Source organism: Lontra canadensis, unplaced genomic scaffold, assembly GCF_010015895.1.
Source record: "Lontra canadensis isolate GAN:19392208 unplaced genomic scaffold, GSC_riverotter_1.0 scaffold3, whole genome shotgun sequence".
In the NCBI taxonomy this organism is placed as follows: Eukaryota; Metazoa; Chordata; class Mammalia; order Carnivora; family Mustelidae; genus Lontra; species Lontra canadensis.
This window is the reverse complement of record NW_022630997.1, coordinates 36,961,162-36,988,574: the sequence shown is the minus strand read 5'-3', so window position 1 is coordinate 36,988,574 and position 27,413 is coordinate 36,961,162. Positions and strand designations below refer to the sequence as shown.

The 27,413-nt window shown below is 42.5% G+C and overlaps 1 protein-coding gene across 1 annotated transcript; it reads left to right on the top strand.

Moving 5' to 3' along the window:
• Positions 1-4,827: 4,827 nt before the first annotated feature.
• On the top strand, positions 4,828-24,594 carry CPHXL (cytoplasmic polyadenylated homeobox like). The gene is made up of 6 exons (XM_032877991.1): positions 4,828-4,867; positions 5,627-5,988; positions 11,911-12,113; positions 15,007-15,523; positions 16,278-16,371; positions 24,525-24,594. The coding sequence occupies exons 2-6, from the start codon at positions 5,712-5,714 to the stop codon at positions 24,547-24,549; spliced, it is 1,116 nt and encodes a 371-aa protein (XP_032733882.1). The 5' UTR covers positions 4,828-4,867; positions 5,627-5,711; the 3' UTR covers positions 24,550-24,594.
• Positions 24,595-27,413: the final 2,819 nt, after the last annotated feature.

The window sequence follows — 27,413 nt, the reverse complement described above, 5'->3', positions numbered from 1 at the left end:
ACAAACATCCAGGATCAGATAGAGCATTGTATGTCTGAGAATTGGAAGCAATTTGTTGTTGTTGCAAGAAGGAACAATGTGAAGGGGAGGCTGGAAAGGCAGGTAGGTGTCAAACTGAGGAGACTGGTCCCTTTGGCAAGATGAGTCAGAGAAGATTTTAAAAATTTTTTTTTAATCTGTGGAGTGAAAATGGTATACGTTGGATGGAAGTAAAATTGGAAGCAGGGGAAGCAGGGACGTTGAAAGATGAAGTAGTAGTATGGGGATGGAGAAAATGTTCCATCATTCATTCAAATAGTAAATATTTCTGAGGACCCTTCTGGTGTCAAGCACAGTGCTAGGCCCTGGATACAATGGTGAACAAGACAAATGCAGTCCAAGTGGGGACGGTGTAGTTCTCGGACAACAGGCAAATCAATAAAGACTTACTCGGGGCAGCATAACTTCATCTTTTAATACCAACTGACCATTTGCCTTAAACTTTGATATCCCGCATTCAGGGGTGGCAAACAGAGAAGTCCTCAGGCCATGAAATTAAAAACGAGTTAACAGGTAGGGTGTGGTGAAGGCAAAGGGGTAGGAGGGTGTGTTTGACCTGCGCACAGCTCTTCAGAGGATGCTGTTAATTGCTGTTGATTAGATTTTGTGCAGGATCTTGGCCTATGGGGTCCTGAGTCTTCTATTTTTTTTTTCCAAATAATTATTTTTTATTTTTACTCTTTTGGTGTTTTAAATTTTTTTATTATTTATTATCTCTTTATTTATTTATTTTTTTAAATTCCATTTTAGGTTTATAGAAGAGCCCAGCAGATAGTTCTTAGAGTTTCTCATATTCACCCCCCATCCCCCACCCTCCTACATAGTTCCCTTATTATTAATAACTTACAATTGCATGGTCCATTCATTAGAATTAATGAATTAATATTGATACATTTTTTTAATTTAAATTCAGTTAATTAACATGTAATGTATTGTTGGTTTCAGAAGTAGAGGTCAGTGATTCATCAGTCTTACATAATACCCCATGCTCATTACAGGGACTCTGATTTTTTTTTATATGTGCTTGGGAAGTGGTTAGTTTAAAGGTGGCATAAAGTAAAAATTCAATAAATGTTTCCTGGTTAGTCTTCTTATTGTTGTTACACATCAGTCAGCTAAGTGCTGTGTTATGGAGAGGAAGAGGAGAGCAAATGGCTAAAACTCAGTTTGAGAAAATTCAGTTCATTGATTGGGCAATTTACATAAAGTCAACAAGACCCAAAATGCTCAAAGCCAATTTGCTGAATCATCAGTTTGCCAAATTCACCAAGTTTATGGACTGTGGCTTTAATACTTAAATAAGGAACTTATTTTTTTTATAAGATTTTATTTATTTATTTGAGAGAGAGAGATCACAAGCAGGGGCCAGGGTAGAGGGAGAAGCAGACTCCCCGCTGAGCAAGGGACCTGACATGGGACTCCATCCCAGGACTCATTCGGGGATCATGACCTGAACTGAAGGCAGGCATTTAACCCACTGAGCCACCCTGGCATCTTGCAAACCTTTATTTTTTATTCCACAAATCCAGGTGTTGATTTCCAGGGCTGGTTAGCCTTTGCAGGTATCCTCACACCTGTGTAAATAATTTTACTCTTTCTTATGAATACTGCTGCATGTTGTATACAATTTGCAGAGATCAAGTTCTCGTGAGCAGCCAATATTTCAGTATGGGGAAGGTGGTAGAAGGAAGCGAAAATACCTAATAATCTCACTTTGAGCACATACATTGAGAAAGAAAAAGAAAAGAGTATCACCTAAGGGCAAATGTAATGTCTTTGTAAAAGTGAAACAAAACAAAACAAAACAAACAAACAAAAAACAAAGAAAAAATGACCCAGACTTGGATATAATGAATACATTGTTGCTGATCTCTGCAAAGAAGACTGTGGCACAGGGTAGGGGTTCAGAAATCTGTATGGAGTAAATGAATGAATGAAATACTCTGTTTCACTTATCTGTGTAGAGGGAAAATCTTGCATCTTTGGTGTAAGCAAACTGAGGACTCACCATATTTTGGGGACATTTAAGTTTAACCTTTTAAAAAAAAGATGGATTTTAGAGAGAGAGAGAACACAGAGGAAGGGGCAGAGGGAGAGAAGGGATTTCCCAGAGACACCCTCCTGAGCAGAGAGCCAGATGTGGGGCTCCATCTCAAGACCCATGAGATCATGACTTAAGCCAAAATTAAGAGTTGGATGCTCAACAGACTAAGACAACCAGGTGCCCTTGCCCTTGGTTATTTTCTTTTAAATTTGCCTGAAACTTACTTTTGTAGCTCAGGAGGCAGATCTATAGGCCAAGAAGGCAGAGAGTATCACAGTGGCTGGAAGTGACCTGGCTTGGTTGGAGCTAAGAGTTTGCAGGAGGCCACGGAGTCTTTAAGACCAGGCTGAAAGAAGTAGTGGCCAGGTCATGAAACTCCCTGTTAGGCGTTCTGTTAAGTTCTAATGTTGCCTTGCTGGTGATAATTGTGAGTTAAGTACTAAAAGTTCACCTGAATGCTGGTTTTCTGAGCACAGAGACTGGAAATGTGCAAGTTCACAGCCATATCATGGGCCTCCATGCAGAGCACCTGCTGTGTGTTGGGCTCTTACTGTCTTGAGATATTTTTAAAAAGTTCAAAGGACTCAGTGGCTATCCCTTGAGGCCAAGCTTTTTTTTTTTTTTTTAATATTTTATTTATTTATTTGACAGACAGAGATCACAAGTAGGCAGAGAGGCAGGCAGAGAGAGAGGAGGAAGCAGGCTCCCTGACAAGCAGAGAGCCTGATGCGGGGCTCGATCCCAGAACCCTGGGATCATGACCTGAGCCAAAGGCAGAGGCTTTAACCCACTGAGCCACCCAGGTGCCCCGAGGCCAAGCTTATTATAAAGAATTGGAAGCAAGAGAGTTTTCAGCAAAAAGAAAAAAAAGGTTGGCCAATAATGTTTGATGACTTAAGGAGGAAGATTAACCATAAGACTGGGCAATGTAAGGGTTGACTTGTTGAACTTTGCCAGTGACATCCAAAAAGAGTGGAGCAGAGGCCAGATGGACTGGAGGTGGGAAAGAATGTAAGACGAGTCATATAAGGAAGTGAGGTGTCTGGTAAAAATGCTTTTGGGGTGGGGCACCTGGGTGGCTAAGTCAGTTAAGCGTCTGCCTTCAGCTCGGGTCATGATCCTGGGGTCCTGGGATCGAGCCCCATATCAGGCTCCGGGCTAGACCGCGAGCCTGCTTCTCCCTTTCCCTCTACCTGCTGATCTGCCTACTTGTGCTCTCTATTTCTCTGTCAAACAAATAACTAAAATCTTAAAAAAAAAAAAATGCTTCTGGGAAGCAGCTTCAGGGAGGGGACACCTGTGAATGCAAGGTTCTGAGACAAAATATAAAACAAAAAACAATTTGGAACTGAACTTGATGAATTACTGGGAAGAAAAAAAAGTCCAGAAAAATCAGTTTATGTACAACCTTATTTTGGTTTGCTCTGTTATCATAGTCTCCAGACTCCTCCAACCCTTCCTGCTCCCCACATAGTCCCCTCAACCACCTCAGAGCACCCGCGAACTGAACCAACAGACTGGGGTAGCTATCAAAGCCAGCAGAGGACCCATCTACAGCCATAACTCGCTGACATGACCTCCCATGATTTCATCTGCCCTTCAAGTCTGTTGGTCCTCATGCTTTCTTTGCTTTGGTTGGTGAGGCATGATCTACTATGGGATCTAGTCAGAAACATGGGGCTCCAGTTCTACCTCAGCCATTAACACACCCAATTAATGCTTTTTTTTTTTTTAACTAAACTCTGAGCAGAACTGCTGATTGTGAGGCTTGAACTCATGACCCTAAGATCAAGAGTGTCACGTTCTATGGACTGAGCCAACTGCAAGCCCCTTAATTTGCCCAATTAAAACCCTTATCTACTTTATGTTTCTCTAGGCATTTCCCTATTTTTAGAGTTTGACCTCTCTGTGCTTCGGGTTCCTCATATGTATATCGGGTATAAGTAATCTCTATAAATAGTGGGCTCTACAATTTAAGTTAATGTATGAAAAATCTGTTCTTTGGGCCTGCCATGTAAATTTGTAGCAGATTGGTTAAATAGACAGGGGTCCATGGGGGCCCCTCTGAATTTTGACAAAAGAATCTGAAACAGCTGTCAAACAGACCTTGCGTTGCCCACACCTAGAGCATAAAAAACTTTCTCCCACACATTTGGGAAAGTTGTACAGTTGTGCAGAAAATGCCAGTGGCCTGCCGTTTCCTCATCTGTAAAAGGGAGGTTTCTGTTATCTCAAAGGACTGTCTTGGGGATTAAGAGGAATTAGCAAATGATCTAACGCCCATAATCCTTATTCGGCATTGATCTCTGGTCTCTCCTGTCTCCAGTCGCGTCAGGGTTAGATCAAGCACTGTGGATCATCTGTGAACCATACGAAGCTTCTATCCTCACGTAGCCAGCACTCTGTCACATAAACGGGTGATAGTGACAACCAGGACGTCAGAGGTCAGACTGCCCCTGACTGTCAGAGGCTCACCCTGGGGTCTAAACTTCTCTTTGCCCTCTTTGTCCTCAGGTCTAAGCGGGGGGAAGAAATAAGGCCTATTTTGTCAGGGTATTATGAGGATTAAATAAAATTAGTTTCAGTTGGTGCTTTAAAGAATGGAAATCAGGTTTTGAAAAGGCGGATTTGGGGATATGATCAAGAGGCGTGTCCTGGGCGGGGCTGTGTTGTAAGGTGGGTCTAGGGTGGGCACGTCAGGGGTTTATTAGCACAGCTCTGCGGCTCTCGTCACTTTATCATTCGGAAAGGCTCCAGAGTAGAGGCTGGATGAGGCTCCCAGTGGTGAGTTTCTCTGCGGGGAGGCAGCCTCCTTGATGTTCTAGTGTGTTGTAGGGCTTTGAGCTTTCCTTTTTTCACAATGCAGGCCTAGAGGCTGGGGACAGCTCCTGTCACTGATGTGACTGTGGTGCTCTGGGCTGGATTCGGGTGTGGGACATTCTGAGATGCTTGGGTATTTAAAGATGAAAATTTGGTCACATAAAAGGGATTTCTTGTCAATTATATCTCAACAAAACTTGGCGGGGGAGATTTAGGAAAAGGAGACCCAACCTTAATAAATAACGGACAATAAGGAACTGGTCTTGGAGAAAGATTTCTTATATTTTAGGTGTACAGAAGTATTTCAGGGTGGAACAGTATGTTTAGGCTTCACTAAGGAATAAGGAGGGGCTGCTGAGATGAGTGGAAGGGGTAGTTTCATGAAATGAGATAGGCCGTGTTGTTGGATCACAGAGTTGAGTGACGGGATCGCCAGGTTCATCAGACTCTTCTCTCTTAATTTTCATGTATGGTGAAAAGTTAATGGGATAAAGAGTTAAAAAAATGGCCCAAGCCCAAAGAGCTATCCTGGAAGAAATGAAGTGGCACTGGGATTTTAGTTTTTCCTACTTCACAAAGAAAGCATTTGATATTCTGTGAAGTTCAGAAATCATTGGGAACTTTGCAAGCTTGGGATGTAGGAGAGACCTGATTGACCCTCCTGTTCTTTGAGAAAGTAGCCTCAGAAAATATGGGGATCTTGACTTTGATTTCTTTTTCTAGATGAACACTTACAGGAGGCGAGAAGGCTCTGTGTTCTGTTCAGCTGCACCTTGTGTCTTTTGAGTGATACTCTAGTGAGTGACGTATGAGTTATCTGTCAGAGGCCACTCAGATACCCATTGGTGGACCCAGGAGTCCACGGGTCCCATCATCATCTCTGTCTCAGAGGCAAAACTACATCAGAGTGATCCTGAAGCAGTGGTGGCCCAGCCGCAATGCCGGTAGGATGTGGGCCTTCCATGAAACTGCTGTAGAAATGGCCCTCAGCCCAGCGTCAGGAGAGCAGCCAAAGATGCAGAGTGTGGCCTGGGAGGACGGTAGCCTTCAGCCCTGCCCCGTGGGCCATCAGCCTCAGAGCACAGGTAAGTGGACTCCAGAGCTCTGCTTCTAAGGGTCTGTGATGATACAAAAAAAGTCTGCTTGCTTGCTACTTTTACTGAGTTTTTATTTTTTGCTTATTTTTTTTTAAAGATTTTATTTATTTATGTGAGAGAGGAGAGAGAGCAGAGACTATGAGAGGGGAGAGGGTCAGAGGGAGAAGCAGGCTTCGGACTCTGGGATCATGACCTGAGCCGAAGGCAGTCACTTAACCAACTGAGCCATCCAGGTGCTCCCTGAGTTTTTATTTTTAATGAATGTGCCCATTTGCCTTTCACAGACACTGGGAAGTCTTTATATAGATCGGTGGTGAGCGGCAGGGGGTAGGGAATGTGGTCAAACCTCAAACCAGATCTACCCCTACCCACTGCCCCCAGTCTTGGCCATCTCCAGATGGTCTCCCTAACCAAAGGCCCTGAGTACCATTTTGCCGTGAACGGAGTGCTCTCTTGGTGCATTGTTAGTCTCGTGTGTTCCTAAACCCTGCAGAACTTGGAGTCTCACACCAGAGGCTCAGGCGGAAGAAAATGGATGTGAGAGTGATCTGGCTGTGACATCTCTCACCCCACTGATCACCAGGCTTGATTCTTGGCTGATCTGGCTGCCAGGCATGTGCCCCTTCCTCCCTTAAACACTCATCTGCCTCCCTCCCTAAGCTGCGCATTCCGTTGGAGAGGTCAGCCTTCCCCGATGAAGGAGGACCCTTCTTTGGTGAAGGCTGTACCAGTAGGTGGGCTCCTCTGCTAGGAGCTCCGAACAAGCCCTCAAGCTGAAGATCCTTGACTCGTCTCAAGGGCAGTGGGTAGGAAAGTGATGGAGTTTTTAAAAACAGTGCTTCCTTTTACTTTACACCAGCCTCTTCCTCCCAGCAGCCGTGGATTAAAGATTTAAATAAAATTTCGGAGCTCAACTATTTTGTTTATATGTCCCATGAAGGAAATTGCCCTTTGGGCTTAGGCTAACTTGGACCGGGTTAATGAGGGAATCCATCCTGCTCCTTATCATCCGAGGCCCTGGGGTTTGCGGAGCCCAGCCCTGTGTGTCTGCTGTGAAAGCCAGATTTGACCTTCAGCCTCTGCCTCTTTTTGCTCATGCCCTTGGGCAACGCCCTTACTGTCTTCCAACTTCTGTTACTTCCCAAGGTAAAAGAGGTGCATGATAACTTCCCTAGCACCCTAAATGGGAATTATGACACTGGGAGCAATTAATTCTTGGGAGAGCACTGTCTCAAGCGGGTGAAATGATATGCTCATTGTCACCCAAAACCAGGAAAGGTTTGGCCCAGAGAGATGAATTTTACAAAAAACGGAGAAATGGGGTCTTCTTTCCCTGATTCCCTCTGGCCCTTTCTGTTGATTTGTAGGATTGGGCTTAGCACAGAGGAGATAAACAACATTGCTGGGGGTTCATTAGCTTCCAGGTTTTGCAGGGGTCACTCCATACTGCCCTCCTTTTATTTATTTATTTTTTTAAAGATTTTATTTATTTATTTGTCAGAGAGAGAGAGGGAGAGAGAGCGAGCACAGGCAGACAGAATGGCAGGCAGAGGCAGAGGGAGAAGCAGGTTCCCTGACGAGCAAGGAGCCCGATGTGGGACTCGATCCCAGGATGCTGGGATCATGACCTGAGCCGAAGGCAGCTGCTTAACCAACTGAGCCACCCAGGCGTCCCACTGCCCTCCTTTTAATACTCTTGTGAGGAAACACAGGAAACAGGAAGAAAATTACCATCATTAATAGTGTTTTCAAGACCTGCTTTGTTCCCTGAATTTTTTTTTTTTTCCTATAGCTGCCAGTCTAGTCTTCACTCCCACAAGTTGATGTGTCTGCGTGTTACACGCGGGCTGTGAGTTGTTGTCCCTGGACAATGCCCTCCCTGCAGACAGACTCTGCATCTGTCTCTTCATTTGCACAGCAGGGAGTCTCTTCGTTCTCTTAACGAAGAAGGTTGGATTTGGAAATTCCAGGGTAATTTTTCTCTTTAAGCCATCCGTGGCCTTTGTAGGCCTTTTTGGGATTATTTCAGACCAGGTTAGGGAAGCCTGGGGCCTTTTTGACCTGCTGTGTTGATAGGGATGGAGACCCAGGGCTAGGAATCAGCCTCCAGAAGGCTCTGTTGTGGCCTTCCTTCCTCTCCTGCTTCCAGTTAGCTAACATCTTTGGCTCTGGGTTATGGGTGGTCTGGAATTCAACATGGTCGCACCATTCCCCTATAGTCCATAAGAATTTCTGGAAGAAAAGGGCCAACAGTTATTGTGTTCTTAATATGAGCCGGGATTTATTCAAAATGCTTTAGATGAATTGTACATCTAATTTTTTCTTCATGGCTCCATGCTATAGATCTGCTTATGCCCTGTGACGTGGAGAAATGGAGACACAAAAGAGGTCCAATAACTCATCCAGCAGCAGTTAGGAAGGACTTGAGTCCCTAGGGCCAGTATTTGGAAATGTGTGAGGGCAGTTTTTTCATTCTCTGACTAGAGGGAGACACTGGCAACCTTGTAGGTGGGAGACAGTGCTTCCATGAGGCAGGGGATGAGTCACTTTTTCAGAAAGCATTGATCCTAAATGCCAGGGGCTTCTCTGAGAATTAGCCTTGCTCTTTTTTTTTTAAATAATTTTTTAAAAATATTACAATAACAAATAATGTATTATTAGCCCCAGGGGTACAGGTCTGTGAATCGCCAGGTTTACACATTTCACAGCACTCACCATAGCACATACCTTCCCCAATGTCCATAACCCAACCACCTTCTCCCTACTCCCCTCCCGCCGCAACCTTCAGTTTGTTTTGTGAGATTAAGAGTCTCTTATGGTTTGTCTCCCTCCCGATCCCATCTTGTTTCATTTATTCTTTTCCTACCCCCCAAACCCCCACGTTGCATCTCCACTTCCTCATATCAGGGAGATCATATGATAATTGTCTTTCTCTGATTGACTTATTTCACTGAGCATGATACCCTCTAGTTCCATCCATGTAGTCGCAAATTAGCCTTGCTCTTAATAATACATGTGCCATGTTTTCACCTGGGAAAGGAGAAACAATGAAGGTGAGAAGGAAGAAAAAGAACTTTCTGGTGAGTTCAGGAATTCAGAAGCAGAAACTGGCTCTGGTAGAAAGTAGAAACTGTGCTCAACAGTTTAAAGGGCACATATTGCGGGGCGCCTGGCTGGCTCAGTCGTTTAAGCCTCTGGCCTTGAGTTTGGCTCAGGTCATGATCTCAGAGTCCTGTGAACCAGCCCTGCCTTGGGCTCCCTGCTCAGTGGGGAGTCTACTTGTCTCCCACTGCTTCTGCCCTCCCCCTGCTCACTCACGCACACTCTCTCTTAAATAAATAAATCCTTAAAAAAAATGAAGGATACGTGTTGGACAGAGACAAACTATGATGAAAGTTTTCTTTTAAGGGTTTGATTTGTGTTTCTCTAGTGATTAGTAAAATTAAACATCTTTTCATATGCTTGTAGCCATTTGTGTATCTTTGGAGAAATATTTATTCAAGTCCTTTGCCCGTTTAAATCACATTTGTTTTAATCTTGAGTTGTAGGAGTTATTTATGTATGCTGGGTATTAACCCTTTATTAGATATGATCTGCAGATATTTCCTCCCATTCCTTAGGTTGCCTTTTTAATCTGTTGACTGTCTTTTGATACATAATTTAAATTTTTGATGTAGTCTGAATTTTTTTCCCCCTTGTTGCCTGTGCTTCTGATGTCCTAACAAATGATTGCCAAATCCAATGTCATGAGATTTTGCCCCTGTTTTCTCCTAGGAGTTTTCTATTTTAGTTCTGTTGGGGTGCTTAATCTGTTTTTGAATGTTTGTATATGATGTAAGAGTCCAAGTTCGTTTTTTGGCAGGTGGATATCCAATTTCCCAAACCCATTTATTGAAGAGACTATCCCTTCCCCTTGAATGGTCTGGGCACCCTTGTCAAAAATCGTTTCACCATATATGTGAAGTTTATTTTTGGGCTCTCATTTCAATTCCACTGGTCTACCTCTCCATCTTGATGTCTGTACCACACTTCTTATTACCATAGCTTCGTGGTAAGTTCTGAAATCAGAAGGTTTGAGATCTCCAAATAGCTCTTTTTCAAGGCTTTTTGGCTATTCAGGTTCTCCTAAGATTCCAGATGAATCTTAGGATGAATTTTTCTATTTCCACAAAAAAAAATGCTATTGGAGCTTTGAGAGGGATTGCATTGAATCTGTAAATCACTTTGGGTAGGAGCACCTGGAAGGTTCTGTCAGGTAAGCATCTGCCTTTAGCTTGGGTCATGATTCCCAGGGTCCTGGGATTGAGCCCTGAATAGGGCTCCCTGGTCAGCAGGGAGACTGCTTCTCCCTCTGCCACTCCCCCTTGCTGGTGCTCTCGTGTTCTCTATCAAATAAATAAATAAAATCTTAAAAAAAATCACTTTGGATAGTACAGACGTTTTACCAGTAGTTAGGCGTCCAATCCATGAACATAGATATACCTGTTTATTTGTTATATCTTGTTTCATTTGCTTCAGCAGTGTTTCTCAGTCTCAGTAAGTTGTGTGTTTCCAGAAGTCTATCCATGTCTTCTAGGTTATCCAATTTGTTGGTGTAAACATTTGTTCATGGTATTCTCTTACAGACATTTTTATTTTCATGACATTGATTGTAGTGGCCTCATTTCTGAGTTTATTTTTTTTTTTCCTTAGTTAATCTAGGGAAACATTTATCAACTTTGTTGATCCTTTCAAAAGAAAAACAACTGTTTTGTTGCTTTTCAATTTTTTTTTCTATTTCATTATCTCTGCTCTCATCTTCTTTAGATCCTTTATCTTCTGAGTTTGGATTTATTTCCTCTAGTCTCTTGAGGAATAAAGCTAGATTGTTGATTTCAGATCTTTTTAAATGTGCTTGTTTAGAACTGTAAACTTTTCTTTTAGCCATGCTATCATTTCATCCCATAAATTTTGGTGTTACATTTTTCATTTGTCTTAAGGTATTTTCTCATTTCACTGTGGCTTCTTTAACCCTTTGGTTGTTTGAATGTATTGATTAGTTTTCAGATTTGTGGATTTTCCAGTTTACGTTCTGAGATTGATTTCTAGTTTCATTCCATTATGATTGGGAGTGGGGAGGAGTGTGATTCCAATGTTATTGAATTTAAGACTTATTTTGTGGTCTGACATGTGGTCCAGAGAATGCTATTTGTGTGCTTGAGAAGGATGTACGTTCTGCTGTTAGAGTGTTCTGGATTATCATATCCCACTAGTTTATAGTGGTTTTCAAGTCCCCTGTTTCTTTGTTGTCCTTTTGTTTGGTTGTTTTATCCATTATTGAAACTGGGACATCGAAGTCTGTTGTTATTGTGTTTCCTGTTTCTTCCTTCAATTTTTGTCAATGTTCACTACGTATATTTGGAAGCTCTGAGGTTTGGTTCATAAATATTTAAAATTGTTTTAGCTCCTTGGTGAATTGACTCTTTATCATTATATAATGTCCTCCGTGTCTCTTAGAACAGTTTTCAACAAAGTGTACCAACATGGGAATGCAGATTTCCTATTTAATCTTTGTTTTCCTTCCCCCACCCCGCCCCCATACATCTATATTGTGGGTAGATTATTATATCACACCCGTGATTGCATGGGTGTGAGCTGGCTTATTTTGTATTTCTTCAGTTACTAATGAGGCTGAACATTTTCTCATCTGTCTTTTCCCCTATAGTGTGTGACTCTTGGGCTAAAGAAACTCTTCCGTATCCTGGCTCGAAGATAAGCATTTAACTCATTAGCAATCTTATAAATAGGTATGAGGTAGGGCTTTACTTTCTAAAAATTTTATTTTATGAATGGTTAGCCAGTCAATGATCCTTTTTTTCCCCTCTAGATACTATCAGTATTCCCCCAATGCTTTTGTTTTTCCATTTACAGGTTTTTCAGGATTCCCGAACGAAGATGGTCATAACAAAGTAAAAGAAACAACAGGGAGAAGAGTAAACAGAAAACCAAGACGTAAATTCACTCAGGATGAATTGTGCCTACTTAATCACGTATTTGAAGAAACTCCTTACCCTGATTTTATCATTCGAAAAAGACTGGCTGAACGACTGTATTGTCAAATATATGCGATTGATGTAAGTGAAATTTTCAGTTTTGCTATATCTTTTTTTTTAAAGATTTTATTTATTTACTTGACAGACAGAGATCACAAGTAGGCAGAGAGGCAGGCAGAGAGAGAGGTGGGGAAGCAGGCTCCCCACTGAGCAGAGAGCCTTACGCGGGGCTAGATCCCAGACCCCGGGATCATGACCTGAGCCGAAGGCAGAGGCTTTAGTAGACATTATGGAGAATGCAAGAAATTAAGAAAAAGCTTAATAGTATTTCATCACATGGGACAGAGTGTTGAAATCTGGGTCACTTTTCTTGTTCATCTCAATGTGGGTATGAATATGTTCTGTGTTTCCTGGAAAAATCTGACACCAGTGAGGCAAGTTTGGAAGCAGAGACCAGTCAAGAACATATTGCAATTATCTCGAAATAGGAGGACAATGGTGGTTTGGACCAGGCCACTGGTTGTAATACAGACAAGATGGAAAGACTCGTGATTGTTTGCTAAGAGAGCTCTGCATTCTGTCTCATAGCATATGCAATAAAGAGGGCTGCAAAATGTTGGCTTAAGCAAATGGAAGATTGAAGTTGCATTTAATATAGGGAAGGCCTGGGAATGGAGGTTTTATGACAGACAGAAGCACTAGGAGTTTCACTATGGACACACGATGTTTGGTTTGCCAATTAAACCTCCAGAGATAGGAAGTGAACAGTTTGGACATACAGGTCTGAAGTGCAGGAGAAATGACTTGATAGGGTCCCTCCAACTGACACAATACCTCACAGCTTTAGTGGTTGCTTCACAACTATTTGTTGTATGAGCAAATATCTTTGTAAGTTTTATTTATTTAAATAGGCTCTACACCCAACATGGGGCTCAAACTCAGAACTCCCACATCAAGAGTCACGTGCTCATCTGACTGAGCCTGTCATGTGCCCCATCATGAACCAAATCTCAGCTACAATTTTGGAAACGATTGGTGAATCATCAGCTGTATGGAATTATTAGAATTGTGATATTTTTATACACACAATTATCATATTTCTCTTCTGTTATTGTCCATAAATCACTCAATTGATTGGTTGCTCAACAACAGGAAGACCTAAGTAGCTTTGAAGGATACAAAGTATAGGCAAATACAATGGAGTAATGATGTTCAGTTGTAAAAGTTTCATGAACTAGAAACATTGTGAGAAAAATACAAATCAGCGATTCCATACAAATAAGTAGAAAATCTGAATAAGTTAATAACCAGGAAAGAACTGGGTGGTAAGATACATAAACATTCTTAGGCCGTGTTTTCCTCTTTTCTTTTTTTTTTTTTTTTAATACTATGTTTTCTTTACATTTCTGGATCCATGACTTGGGTTTCTCAAGTTCAAACTGCCTTTTTTTTTTTTTTTTAAGATTTTATTTATTTACTTGACAGACAGAGATCACAAGTAGGCAGAGAGGCAGGCAGAGAGAGAGGAGGAAACAGGCTCCCCACTGAGCAGAGAGCCCAATGCAGGGCTCGATCCCAGGACCCTGAGATCATGACCTGAGCCAAAGGCAGAGGCTTTAACCCACTGAGCCACCCAGGTGCCTTCAAACTGCTTTTTAATCTTTATTTTAAAAATGTTTTCATTGTCCATACTTGGCTGAGGGAAAGTTTTATAAGAGGACTCATAATAGGAAGTTCACACATGACTGTTCAAATTAGAGTTGGATGCACATGCTTAGAGAAAAATGCCTGTGATGTGATCAGGAAGCAAGCATGGCTTGGGGGAGGATCCTAGGAGGCTGTTACATTAGAGGTAGTGAGCACACTTGCTTTTTGGTTGAGTCTTCATGAGATGATCTTCTAATTGGCCCTATGACATCTGACAAACTGACTCTTGCAACTCTGCTTTCTGTAAAATTATCGATGTTGGGCAGTTGTCAGAATGAGTATTTGGAGATGTCAGATTCATTGGGCACAGAGTTTTGTTTTAAGCAATCATCACAAGTGAATCAGAGATCCTTCCAGCTTCAGTGCTACTAATGGCCACAAGCATTCCTGAACTTGGAGACAGGGGATTCCAGGATAGTGTAAATGGCCGAAGACCCCCCTCAGACACTGTTACATATGCTTCAGGACTAATTAACCTACCACAACCATAGCTTATTAGAATGGATTGTCCCAGAAAGTATTGCATCATTTCCAACCCACCCCCACAAAGTCCTAGGGATTATGGTTGGCGTGTATAACTTACTTTAGGGAGGAAAAAAAAGGGAGACTGGAAGTCCTAAGTAGAATACATAGGGTCACATCACATACACAGTCAAGTTATGAGTCAAGCTCTTGCCTATGTGTAGCCTCAGAACAAATTTCGAAACGCGATTTAGAACATGTGGAGTCATGAGTTCATTCTGGTGTGGCAGCTTGAGTAAAAGTAAGTTGTGTGGGGGCAGCACGTGGATGGCTTGCTTAAGCATTCGACTCTTGGTCTCAGCTCAGGTCTTGATCTCAGAGTCGAGAGTTTGAGTTGCACATTGGGCTTCACCCCTGGGCATGGAGCCTACTTGGAAAACAAAACCAAAAAACCCCAAACACTTGTGTGGGGAAGATTCAGTGTGCTTGGGGAACAACTGGGAGTGAGTTCTGTCTAAAGTCAGAGGAGGCTGCCAGCAGGTTGGGGGCGGATTTGGAAAGGTTTACACGGATAGGAGTGAGGTGGTTGGGCGTTTGGAGCTATGCCGCGTGGCTTCATCACTACACGTGCAGCCCCAGGAAAGAAGGCCTTTATTTCCCACCTCTCACTTAAGGTCAGGAGGAGAGTCACTGACGAGACACTGAGATGAGGCCGAACTATGATCTCTCCCACCTTATGGAAATGCACTGTGCAATGATACCAGATAAGCCAACCTGATAAATCACGAGTCTCTTTTCTCTTTAGAACTGGTTCCAGAACAGAAGAGCCCGCCTGCCACTGAAAGAGAGACAGAGAATATCCGCTGCTAGGAAACTGCACGCATTCCCTACCCAGGATCATTCACATGGAAGCCTCCAGAACGCCCAGGCAGAGTCTCCCATCGGGGCCCCGGAGCAGACCTGCTCCTCTACCCTGAAGGCTCTTCTAGAAGGCATGGACTATTTCTCTCCTGAGACACAATGGGTTCCCAGTCAACAGGATGGCTCGGGGGACACTGGGGTCCCAGGCATTAAAAAAGAACTGAGCTGTGCTTCGGAGTATCCGGGTGACACAGGGAATAGATTGTATCCCAATTGTTCATCTTACAGCTACGGATCAGCGATCTGTCTTCATCCTTCTGCTTCCATGCAGTATTTTGAGAAGCATGAGCCCAACACCGGGCAGAGCTGGAACCCGAGGGCCTCCATTCTGCAAGTTCATAGTCAGCAAGAGGAGAGGTGGCAGCAGGAGCAGGCCTGCTGTCCTTACCCACTGTATCAAGGTCAGCAGCAGAATGGCTACTTGCTGTCCTCTACAGCAGCCTCGGCTTCAGAGGAACCAAGACAAATTGTGTTTCAGGATCAGCTGATTATGCATCTGAATCCTGTGGATTCAGGGCAGCAGGTGCCCTCCCTTCAGTCACAACAGCACGGCGGAGGCTTTCAAACCAGTCGTGGTCAGGTCTCTGCTAACACAGGTTGAGCAGGAGAAGGCAGCAGCTTTGGGCTGAGGGGTCTGCAAAGGTCCACCACTGGGACCAAGGATGTGGCTCCAGAAAATGGTTCTAAGCTTCAGAAAAAAACAGCCATAGGTCATCATCCCTTGGTCATCCACACAGCAGCCCAAGGCAAAGGCCTCTCTAGAGCCTGAGCCTAAGCCCTGTGTTCAGGAAAGCTCCATGAGCTGATGGTCCTCCTAGTAGGGCGGCATTGTCCCCCAGGGCTCAGCCCCTGGCTGTGCAGTTCATAGTGCCTTGGAGAAAAGCTGGACTAGAGTCTGGAGTAGAAAACCAGCCAACAGGGAGAACACAGGTGTCAATGAGCAACAGTTTGGGCTTCAGAAAAAAGAGGCTCTTACACAGCATCTGCCCTAGATATCATCCCCTCCCCCCACCTCAGAGACAAGATAGCCTACAAGAATTATGAGGTTACAAAGGACCCTCCCCTGCACTTTGCTGGGGCGGGGAAGGTTGTGGGGGTGGAGGTTGCCCTTGGATTAGCCTGCAAGTCTGCTGCAGCAAATCTCTCTACTCGCAGAAGCAGGGCAGCAGCCACATGTCTTTGCTGGAGCCCTGACTGCAAAGACCATCCCAACAATGTCAGCTTGGTCAACCAGAAGGCAGCCCCTCGGGTGAGACCAATTGAGGCAGGCACTGGAAGCAGAGCTCCGAAGAGCCCAGGGTGATCCTGTACCTGAGCTGGCAGGCAGCCCTCACCGGTCCTCTTGGCTGAGAGCTGCTGCCTGGAAGTCGATTTAGAGTGTGGATGGACACCAACAAGATCTCACAAGATCTGAGAGTACCCAGTTGAGCATCTAAAAGCTGTGTTGTTGTTAAATCAGTGGTTTTGAGGACTAGCCTGGTGTCTGTGAACCTCCAACTTTGAAATGGTTTTCATAATTTGAGCGTTAGGGTACAGAATCATTTCTCAAACATTTTGGAGCATTTGCTGTCAGTCTTGTATGCTTTCCCCTACACTGTGTAATGTGTTTTAACATATTTTAGATTTTTAACCCAAATCATGTCCTATTAATTGCAGAATAAAGCATGTCTCCTACGTCTTTTCCAAGGCTATCTGACATGCAGATCTATTTCGTTTTGCAAATATCTCCCATATGTTACTACAGATCAGACTGAGAGTAGGTGGGGAATTAGCAGCTGTGATGAGTGTGATTTGCATAGTCATTTTGCACAACCACTAGGAAATATTTCTAGTTAATATTCCTATTGAAGTTGTAGATATTTGGCAAGTCTGCTACAGGATGTATCCTTTAAAGAAACTTACATGTACTTACACAACATAGCCCCCAAATAAATATCACATAAAGTAATAATCCTGCACAATTCAAAATAATAGACCAGAACTGTCTAGTTGAGAGTTCTGGTATACAATGTTCAGTGAAAAATCAAGTTGCCTAATTTTTATAGCATGATGTTTATAAAAATGAAATAAGAGCTTCAGCAATAAATAGCATTGGTTATTCTTGGATACACATATATGCAGCAAGAACAAAAACATGGGCTAGGTTTATATTCACTGAATCATGGAGAGTTGCAATAGGCGAGGAGGAAAAGAAAATACCTTTTATATTATGATGCATGGCCTATATATACTGAGTTATAGCCAGCATCATTGTCTACATTTCCCATTTCACACTCAGTATGATATTTACTATATTATGTATTATCAGTTTCTGCCGAAGGAATCCATTTACTTCTGATAGGCTCAGTTTATTTCCTTCTGTACAGATTTTGAAAATTTCAATTCCCTTTTTTCATTGATTACCATAATATAGTTTCTAATCCAGTAACCTGTTCATGTAGGGATTTAGATAGATTTTTCTTATATTAAAGAATGTTTGTGTTCTGGGAATAACCCAGTTAGGTTATGAGGTATCCTTATGTATTTCTGGATTAAAGTTGCTAATATTTTTTTTCGTTGCTAATATTTTTAGTAAGATCATGACATCTGTTCATGAAGGAGAAGGCCTCTAATAATTTTCTTTAGTGACACTATCTTTAGGGGTTTAGATCATGTTAAGATATCTCTGGAATGAATTATGTAGGCCACCACTTACCATTTAAAATCTTGTGTAAAAATTTATCCATTTATTAAATGAATTTCCTAATGAATCAGTTTGGTCTGATGTTTTCTTTATCGGAAGAGTTTGGTCTACTAATTACGTGTTTAAATGATTATAGGACAACATTTCTCCTTGAGCTATTTTTGGCAAGTTGAATTTTCCCCTCAATATCCATCTCACCTGAATTTTCAAATTTATTGCCATAAAGTCATTGAAAACATCCTCTTTATGCCCAGAGCATATGTAGTAATGTATTTTGCATTTTGCAGTTTGAATTTGTACTTTTATTTTTCTTCTTTGTCAGAGGTTTGGAAAAACCCAGGTAGTATCTATGGAGCTTGTATTTCCTTGTGGACGGGACTTCCCCAGGCCAAGGAGGGCTCCAGGAGTCGGGTCTGGCTGGGTGGATGTCCCTGTGGACCAGCTCAGAGGAACCTCTCGATTCAGCCTTGAGCTGAATCCCACTCCCCACAGGGCTGTCAAAAGGCACCTGCTCCCCTGAGGTCCCCGCCGCCCTTCTCAGACTCCCACGTGCATGCATGCATGTGTGCGTGCTTGCGACAAAAGCGTCCAGCCAGGAGCTGGTGCAAGTTTGGGGTCAGACTCCAGGCTGGGGCTTCTGGGGCTTTCTTCTGCAAGAACACTACATCCAGTTGGTGTGTGGAGTGTAGCACGGGGACTCAACAAGGGAGTCCTGCCCCTCTGACCGCTGAGCCTGAGAGCTGGGGACAGAAGTGTCAAGTTCTGGCTCTGGGTCAGGTCCAGGTCCCTTGGGTTGTCAGGCGCCTCCCGTGAATGCCTGTTGAAGTGGGGCGGAGACTTGGGTGCCAGAAGCCACTGTTTTGCCTCTGGAGCAGGAACTGGATTTACTGGTTAGTGATCTAGCTGGATCTTAGAGTTGGGGGAAGAAAGTCAGAGCATCCTTTCGGTTTGGCAGGAGAGTTGGGACTCACCCCCCCGGCCTGGGTAAGAACCCCCCAGCCATACTGTGGTTCAGCAACGGATCTCCTTGGGAGGGTAAACAATTTATTTACGAATGTTTTTCACATTTTCTGCAAAGAATGCTTAGAATAGGATTAAGTCCTGCATCAGGCTCCCTGCTTAACGGAGAGCCTGCTAAATCCCTCTGCCCCTCACCTAGTCGTGCTCTCTCTCTTTATCTCTCTCTCTCTCCCTCGCCCCCCCGTCACTTTGTCAAATAAATAAATAGATGAAATCTTAAAAAAAAAAAGCAAAGGCAGTTTCATTAAAAAAAGAAGAAGAAAAAGTATAGGCTTTACAAGAAATGGTATTAGAAGACCTTAGACATCTACATGGAAAAGAATAAAGGAGACACCTATCTCACACTCTATACAAAACTTAAATTATTTCAGTTGGCAAATATCAGGTCCATTTTCGTAACCTGTAGAACTCCTTCTACATGTATGTTGCAAATCTGGGAAGGTGACTAGTGATCCTAAGAGCTCCCATCTCTGACAAATCCTGAGAATCACAGAAGGGAAACAGAATCATCCTGGGAAATGATTTAAAAATAAAACTAATGGCATGGTATCAATGTTGTCAAATTGTTATATCAGAACCTTTTCAGACACATTTGTACCACTAATATGTGGGTGTGTATGGACACATACATGCGTGTCTGTTTTGATTTCCAGATGATTAATGAATGTACAGTTCATATTAGGCACAATAACTTATGCTGGTTGTACTTTGATGATAAATATTGGGGTTGGAATAGTCTGACCCTTGTGTTTTAGTGTCTAATAGGTACCTAGACACACCATAAAAGATATCCACTGCGTGGCTGTTCGTAGTAGTGTGACACTGGTGTGTTTGCAGATATAAGCTATGAATTAGATCTGTGTGTCCTGACCTCATTCTAACACCTTCCAGTGCAAAAAAGAGAAAGTGAAAGACTGAAAAGTTGTACAATGGAGCAGAATGCAATTCGATAACACAAAGAAGTAATATTTATTTTTTCAAGGATATTTTTGTTGTACAAAAGTAGAACCACACACACCTTGCTATACACAAACATAGTCTAGAAACGATCACTTCAAAAGGAAGGAGAAAATAGAAAAATAAGGATAATTTTTTAAATTGAGATAAAATTGACGTGTAACATTGTGTAAGTTTAAGTGTACAACACATGGAGTTGATACATTTATACTGCGGCGCGACCGCGTTGTCACATTAGCTCATACCTCTCTCACCTCACATCATCGGCATTTCCTCTAGTGGTGGGAGCAGCTGAAATGGAATCTCTTAGCAAGTTGAATGTTTGCAGTGGAGCTGTGTTGTCTGTGGTCTCTGTACTCTATTAGTTCGCCAGGACTTATGCATCTATTAGTTTCAGACGTGGATCCTTATGCCCCCACCTGTCCCATCCCCCTGCAGCGGCGGGCCAGTTTATATCGCCACCAAGGGTGCACGAGGGTCCCGCCAACCATGTTATTGTTTCCCTGAGTTCACTGAGTTGTGTTCTCTTGAATCTCATGGAGTTTCTTAAAATAATTATTAACAAAAAAATTTCAGATAACTTAAAGCTCTCCATTTCTTTGGGGTCAGTTACTTGACAATTACGGTGATGTGGTGGCATCATGTTTCCTTGCATTTCGTGTCTCCGCTGGTTTTGCACTGATGGCTCTGCACAGGCACGTCCTTCAGTCTTTTCAGACTGGTTTCTGTGGGGAAAAACTTCCATCCAGAGGTGGTTCTGTGGATGCTGGTGGGATGCAGCATCTCTGGCTCCTGGAGGGCATCGTGGTGGCTTCATCAGTGGCACTTGCTGTTGGACAGACAGCGGGAATTTCCTGGGGCTGACATTGCAGAGGTCGTGCAGGTGGCCTTGGTAAGTAGAACTGCTGGGGTCCTCAGAGGTGAAGGCTTCTTGGGTTCTCCTGTTCTTCTTTTATCTGCAGGATGAAGTGGCTCCGGCTGGTGGGGCTGGGGGGAAGGCAGCAGCATTGGCCCTGGCCTGACGAGCTGCAGTCATGGCTTGGACCCAGGGGGCGGAGTACCTTGGCAGCACAGCCTGGGGCTGGTAGGTCAAAGTCTCAAATCTGGCCCCAAGGGGTAGTCATGAGTCAGCGGCAGTATGCTCTGATGCTAGGAGGTTCACTAAAGCCATGTATGGGGACCTGGAATCAGAGCAGTAACAGTTCAGAACCATGAGTCGACATGTGGGTAGGACTCAGCAGTGGCCGCACAGGAAGGCAAGGACAGTTCAGAGCCATGTCCTGGGACTCTGGCCCCAGCAATGAGGCGTCAGGGCCATGAGCGGGGACCTGGGGACTTGGGCTCAGTGCTGGCAATGCTCTCAGGCAGTGATGGTTCAGTCATCACCTGGGGTTCTGCAGGCTCAGGGCAGTGGCATTGCTCCTGGGTGATGACCTGTCAGGGCGGCAACCTGAGTGTATCATGGAGCTCAGGGGAACAGTGGCAATGATAACTCGGAGCCATGACCTGGGACCCAGGGGAAAGGGTTCAGGGCAACAGCTGGCCAGTCCTCACAATGACAGTTCAGAGCTGCAACCTGAGATCCAGTGGGTGGGGCGCAGGCCAGAGGCCACTCCCGTCTGAGGGGCTGTGGTATCCTGATCCCAGAGAGTGGGGCACAGTGGCAACTGGGACTGCTGGGAGCAAGCCTCACGCCAAGTGACAGCCCCAGCATGTGGAAGTAGACACAGTGGTGGGGACTCAGGCCGCTCCACCAGCTGGGAGCAACACTGCTGCAGACTGTGGGATACCTGGGTAACAAAGCCTGCACGTGTCCACAGCAGTGAGGCTCTCTGGGGTTCTCCTGCTCTCTTTCTCCCCCTGCAATGACACTCCTCTTAGGGGATCCCTTGTGGTTCCAAGCTGCTCTTGACTGGCGAATGGGAAGATACATGTTAATGCACTTCCCATAGTCTTTGATGTGTCTCTTTTCAACTTTTGAGGTCTCCAGGCTTTTGGCTGCTTTTTAAAGTCCAGAGCTTTCTCTGAGCTGTTTTTGGGGACATTTATTTATTTTTATTTTTCCTCATTTTATTTATTAAAATAAAGAAAAATTTTAGTTCCAGTATAATTAACATACAGAATTATATTAGTTTCAGGTGTATAATATACATTCAGATGTACAATCTTATACATTACTCAGTGCACATCATGATAGGTGTGCTCTTAGTTCCCTTTTACGAACCATGTCACCCATCCCCCACCCACCAACCGTCTGGGAACCACCAGTTTGTTCTCTATAGTTAAAAATCTGTCTTTTGTTTGTCTCTTTTTTCCTTTGTTTTGTTTCTTAAATTCCACATATGAATGAAACCATATGGCACTTGTCTTTCTCCAACTGACTTATCTCAGTTAGTTATTATTTTTTAAATATTTTATTTATATATTTGACAGACAGCGATCACAAGTAGGCAGAGAGGCAGGCAGAAAGAGGGAGAAGCAGGCTCTCCGCTGAGCAGAGAGCCCGATATGGGGCTCGATCCCTAGACCCTAGAATCATGACCTGAGCCAAAGGCAGAGGCTTTAACCCACTGAGCCACCCAGGTCCCCCTCAGTTAGTTATTTTATTTTTATTGTTGTTGGGGGAGAGATGCACATTGAGACTTCCTAGCTCACTATCTTGCTGATGTCCTCCTCTACCTTTTTTGGTTCATTTCTTCTTATGGGAGTTTTAGCGCATGGTGTCTTTAAAGAAATTTGCCAACTTCATCTAGGTTATCAGATTTGTAGGCAGAGTTTTAATTTTTAAATTTAATTAATTTATTTTTAAATATTTTATTTATTAATTATTAGTTAATTAATTTATTTTCAATAAATTATTTTTATTTTAAATTAAATTTATTAATTCAATAAAAATAAATTAATTATTAATTTATTTTAAATATTTATTTATTTAATTTATTTTTAAATATTTTATTTATTTACTTGGCAGAGAGAGAGAGAGAGAGAACAAACAGAGGGGAGTGGGAGAGGCAGAAGCAGGCTCCCCACTGAGCTGAGAGGCCCATGTGGGGCTTGATCCCAGGACCCTGGGATCATGACCTGAGAGCTGAAGGCAGAAGCTTGACTGACTGAGCCATCCAGGTGCCCCTGTAGGCAGAGTTTTTTTTTTAAGTATTCCTTTATTAGCTTTCGAGTTATCCTCTAGCTCAGAGATACTTACTGTTTTCGGTCTACCAATAAGCATTGTTCAAAAGCATTCTTCATTTTCATTATAGTTTTTTTCAACAGTAGCATTTATTTTTGGTTCTTTCTAGTTTTTCCCTGTCTCTGTTTACTTTACCCATCTGTTCTGGCATGCTATCTACTATATCAGTTAGAGTCCTTATAATATTAATCACAGTTGTTTTAAAGTCTGGATCTGGTATTCCGATATCCCTGTCAAGTCTGGTTTTGATGCTTACTCTGCCTCTTCAAATTGTGTTTTCTCTCTTTTTTTTTATTGTATGCCTTGTAATTTTTCCCAGCTTTATTGAGATGTAATTGACATAAGACATTGTGTAAATTTATAGTGTACAATGTGACGATTCTATATATATATATTTATTGGGAAATGATTATCAGAATACAGTTAGTTAACACATCCATCACCTTACGTAATTACCATTTTTTGTTGTGGTGAGAACATTTAAGATACTGTTTTAGCAAATTTCATGTATACAATACAGTATTATTGTAGTCAGCATGCTGTACATTAGATGCCTAGAACATACTCAGCTTATAATTGAAATTTATTCCTTTTGATGGGTATCTCCTCATTGCCCCCAAGCCCACCACCGACTCCAGTCCTGGACAACTACCAATCTCCTCCCTCTTTCCATGAGTTCGTCTTTTTAAGATTCCACAAAAAGAACATACAATATGTAAGTTTTTCTTGGTAGCCAGGCACCGTGTGCTGGGTAAAAGGAACTGCTTTACTAGACTTTTAGTAATGTGGTAGTAAGGTGTGGGCCGAGGGGAAGCATTCTATCATTCTATGATTAGGACTTAATCTTTTTTTTTTAATTTTATTTTTTTTATAAACATATAATGTATTATTAGCCCCAGGGGTACAGGTCTGTGAATCGCATGGTTTACACATTTCACAGCACTCACCATAGCACATACCCTCCCCAATGTCCATAACCCCACCACCTTCTCCCGAACCCCCGACCCCCAGCAATCCTCAGTTTGTTTTGTGAGTCTCTTGTCTTAAGAGTCTCTTATGGTTTGTCTCCCTCCCGATCCCATCTTGTTTCATTTATTCTTTTCCTACCCTCCAAACCCCCCATGTTGCATCTCCACTTCCTCATATCAGGGAGATCATATGATAGTTGTCTTTCTCCAATTGACTTATTTCACTGAGCATAATACCCTCTAGTTCCATCCACGTCATAGGACTTAATCTTTTTATAAGTCTATGCCTCTGGACTGTCAGATTCACAATTGTTTCTTGGATTCTTTTGTCCACTTGTAGGTGGGAGAAGATGGGTAGGCTTCTCTCACATGGAGGGCTAGAGTTAGAGGGAGTTAGGTGTTCACCTCTTACCAGGTCAGGTTCAGTTCTGATAGGATCTCAGCAGGTTAGGTCTGATTAACTAGTTCTTCCTGAGTGTAGGTTTTGTTAAGAAGAACAGGATACTCTGTTGTATTTAAAAAATGGTTTCTTTTGTCCCCCTCCTGGCAGAAGCACAAGGTAATTTGTCTATAATATTTATTGTCAGAATTTCGTCAAGCTTCCAGAGATAAGTCTCATGATATTGTGGTGCCCCTCAACAAAATACCAGCAAACCCAGTTGAACAGCGTATTAAAAGGATCATATGCCACAATCAGTTGAGATTTATTCTTGGGATGCAAGGATGGTTCAATGTACCAAATCAGTAAGTGTCATGTAGTACACTAACAGAATTAAGAAAAAAATCAAATGATCATCTCAATAAATGCATTTGACAAAAATTTGACAATAAATGTTTTTGTGGGTTTTTTTGACAATACATGTTACCCTTGACAAAATGCAACATCATTTCATGATAAAGACTCTCAACAAATTATATGTAGAAGGAATTTACCTCAACATAATAAAGACCGTATATGACAAGCCCACAGTTTACATCATACCTAAGAATGAAAGGCTGCCCCCAAGTCTTAATTGGACAGAACTGCTAGAATGGTGTAGCTATCAGAGGACAAATAGCCCAAATCCCATACTGAAATATTTTGAATGGCAAGATCAACATGGAAGTGGAAATAATCTGCATTTATCCAGTTTTCAAAGAGATAGCTGGAAAAAGCACAATTATATAACAGAGGCTGTGTTCCAACTGCCAATGAATATCTCAAAGCAACTTTCTAGGGGAAAATTCTGAGATCAGAATGTTGTGTATTCAATGTTATAATACCAATATGCCTTTGACTATGGGGACCTCAGTTTGAGGGCATACAGGGAAGAACAATATCTCTTTCTCTTTATGCTCATGTTCCAGATGACAGAGACATTTACTTAAATCCTAGTAATAAAAGTGTATTCTGTGGGAACATGTGGTGATTGGTGGGCTGAGTGGCACTGGGTTCATTTGAATTGATGTTGAGGAAAGAATGTCCAGGAAGCAGTGTGGGATGACATTTACTCTGCAATGGTGCTCTCCAATGTATTCATTGCTTCCAAGTTTCCACCTGTGTTTAAAGCTTCTTTTCTGATAATATCTGCAGTAATCAGTCTAGAGAACAGATGTACATTTGTGCACAATGCCCAGGACATAACAGCAGATCCACAGATATTGGTGTCTTTAGCATAGAAAATCTGAGTTATCAGATTTTCCATAGAAAACACCCAGAAATGCATCCCTAGACTGACTCCAGGATTGAGGAAGCAATGATAGCGTTTCATTGTTTGTCAACAATTATGTTGTGGACCATTGTTTCAAAGTTAGGTATTGGGTTCCCAAAAGCTTCCTTGTTAAGAGTTGACTCTAAATGCAGAGAGGGGAAAATGGAATGAATATGTGCCCTGTCAGGTGTATTGTTCCTTACTGCCTTCCTGTTTCTAGAGATCTTATCAGAGAAGACTTTGAAACACACTCCCTATTTTGTAATCCTATTGCCAGGAGGAGATAACACAGGTGGAGGGAAGAGATGCAGACATTTACAAAACCAAAGGTTATAGACGGGGAGGGAGAGGAAGAAGCATCAGGACACCTATTAATTGGTTAAACTGTGAGGGAGGATACAGTGGGTCAGATCAAAGAATCGATCAAAGATATTTTCTAGCTGACAGGCAAAACTCAAGTGTATATTATGTGACTAGAGGCTGGTGTTATGAACAAATGGGATTAAGTTTTGAGGCCTCAATATCTTCTACAGGGAGGATGAGGTCGTGACCTGGTGCGGATAATTCTCTCAACAATTTGTCAGGTGAGTTTAATTTTATAGGGAGGCTATTTGGTTTAATGGCTTTGCTGAGGCCACACGACTTCCGGTAACTAGTGCAAGGAAGTAGCCAGCGCTTAATACATTATTTTTCTCACATTAGTGAAAGTCAGTGCATATTTTTGGAGCTATCATGTATATGAGTAGCATACACTTAGCCTGAAAAAGTCTTTGCCCTCATAGATGAAGACTTTGAAGAATGCTTTTAGGTCAGATGATTTCTTTTTTAAATGTACTCAAACATTCAATAATCACGTAGTCACCCTTGGGCATATTTGTACATTAAAGTGGTTGGTGTCACAACATCTCTGCCACAAATGCTTTTCCATGAGCTCAGAAAGGAAAAAAGAAAAAAGCTGGAAATTCATGATACTATTTTTTTTCTTGACGCAGCGGTGTTTTAGGGAGTTGGCTCATAGTAGCTCTTGAGAACATATTCAGGAATTTTGCAATTCCGTTGTTAAACCATTTGCAGTTTAAAATCATGGAAATCAGCAAACACTACCAATGAGTACTTTTTACTTCAAAGAGCTGGTTTACCAGTACACCACTAGATCTAAGTGTCTGGCAATCAAAAATCATAGTCTATAAATAAAGATGAACAAATCCTGGTCTTTGAATTGTGACTTACGTGCTGTCATGCTGGAAACAAGGAGGCTTAGGAGGTAAGTGATCTGCTGACTGTAGTCCGTAGTCATTCACCATAAAGTAGGCATCTTCAAAACGCTTTTCATTTGCCTTTTGCAAATTCTCACATAATAATTCTTTGTAGAATCAAGTATCTACATGACATGTTAGGCATTTAAATGAATTAACAAGCTTTGTTCTATCAGATGTACATATGTTCTATCTCATGCTTTCTGCTTTTGTTTGAAAAGGAAGGGTAATGCCAGTCAACTTCGTCATCTCCTCGTTGAGGATATTTTTTTTCTTTTTAAAATATTTTATTTATTTATTTGATAGAGATCACAAGTAGGCAGAGAGGCAGGCAGAGAGAGGGGGTGGGGGAAGCAGGCGCCCTGCTGAGCAGAGAGGCCGATGTGGGGCTCCATCCCCGGACCCCAAGATCATGACCTGAGCTGAAGGCAGAGGCTTTAACTCACTGAGCCACCCAGGCAGCCCCGTTGAGGATATTTTTATTTCTTCCTTTTCCAAGGTTTGCATCCCACCTGCGTGTGGGGGAGAG

What these genes read in the sequence shown, in the direction of transcription:
- CPHXL (XM_032877991.1), top strand. Translation starts at nt 5,712, where the DNA reads ATGAGTTATCTGTCAGAGGCCACTCAGATACCCATTGGTGGACCCAGG. An exon ending in CCATCAGCCTCAGAGCACAG is followed by an intron (nt 5,989 to 11,910) that starts GTAAGTGGACTC and finishes TTCCATTTACAG; the next exon opens with GTTTTTCAGGATTCCCGAAC. An exon ending in TCCTTACCCACTGTATCAAG is followed by an intron (nt 15,524 to 16,277) that starts GTCAGCAGCAGA and finishes CTCTACTCGCAG; the next exon opens with AAGCAGGGCAGCAGCCACAT.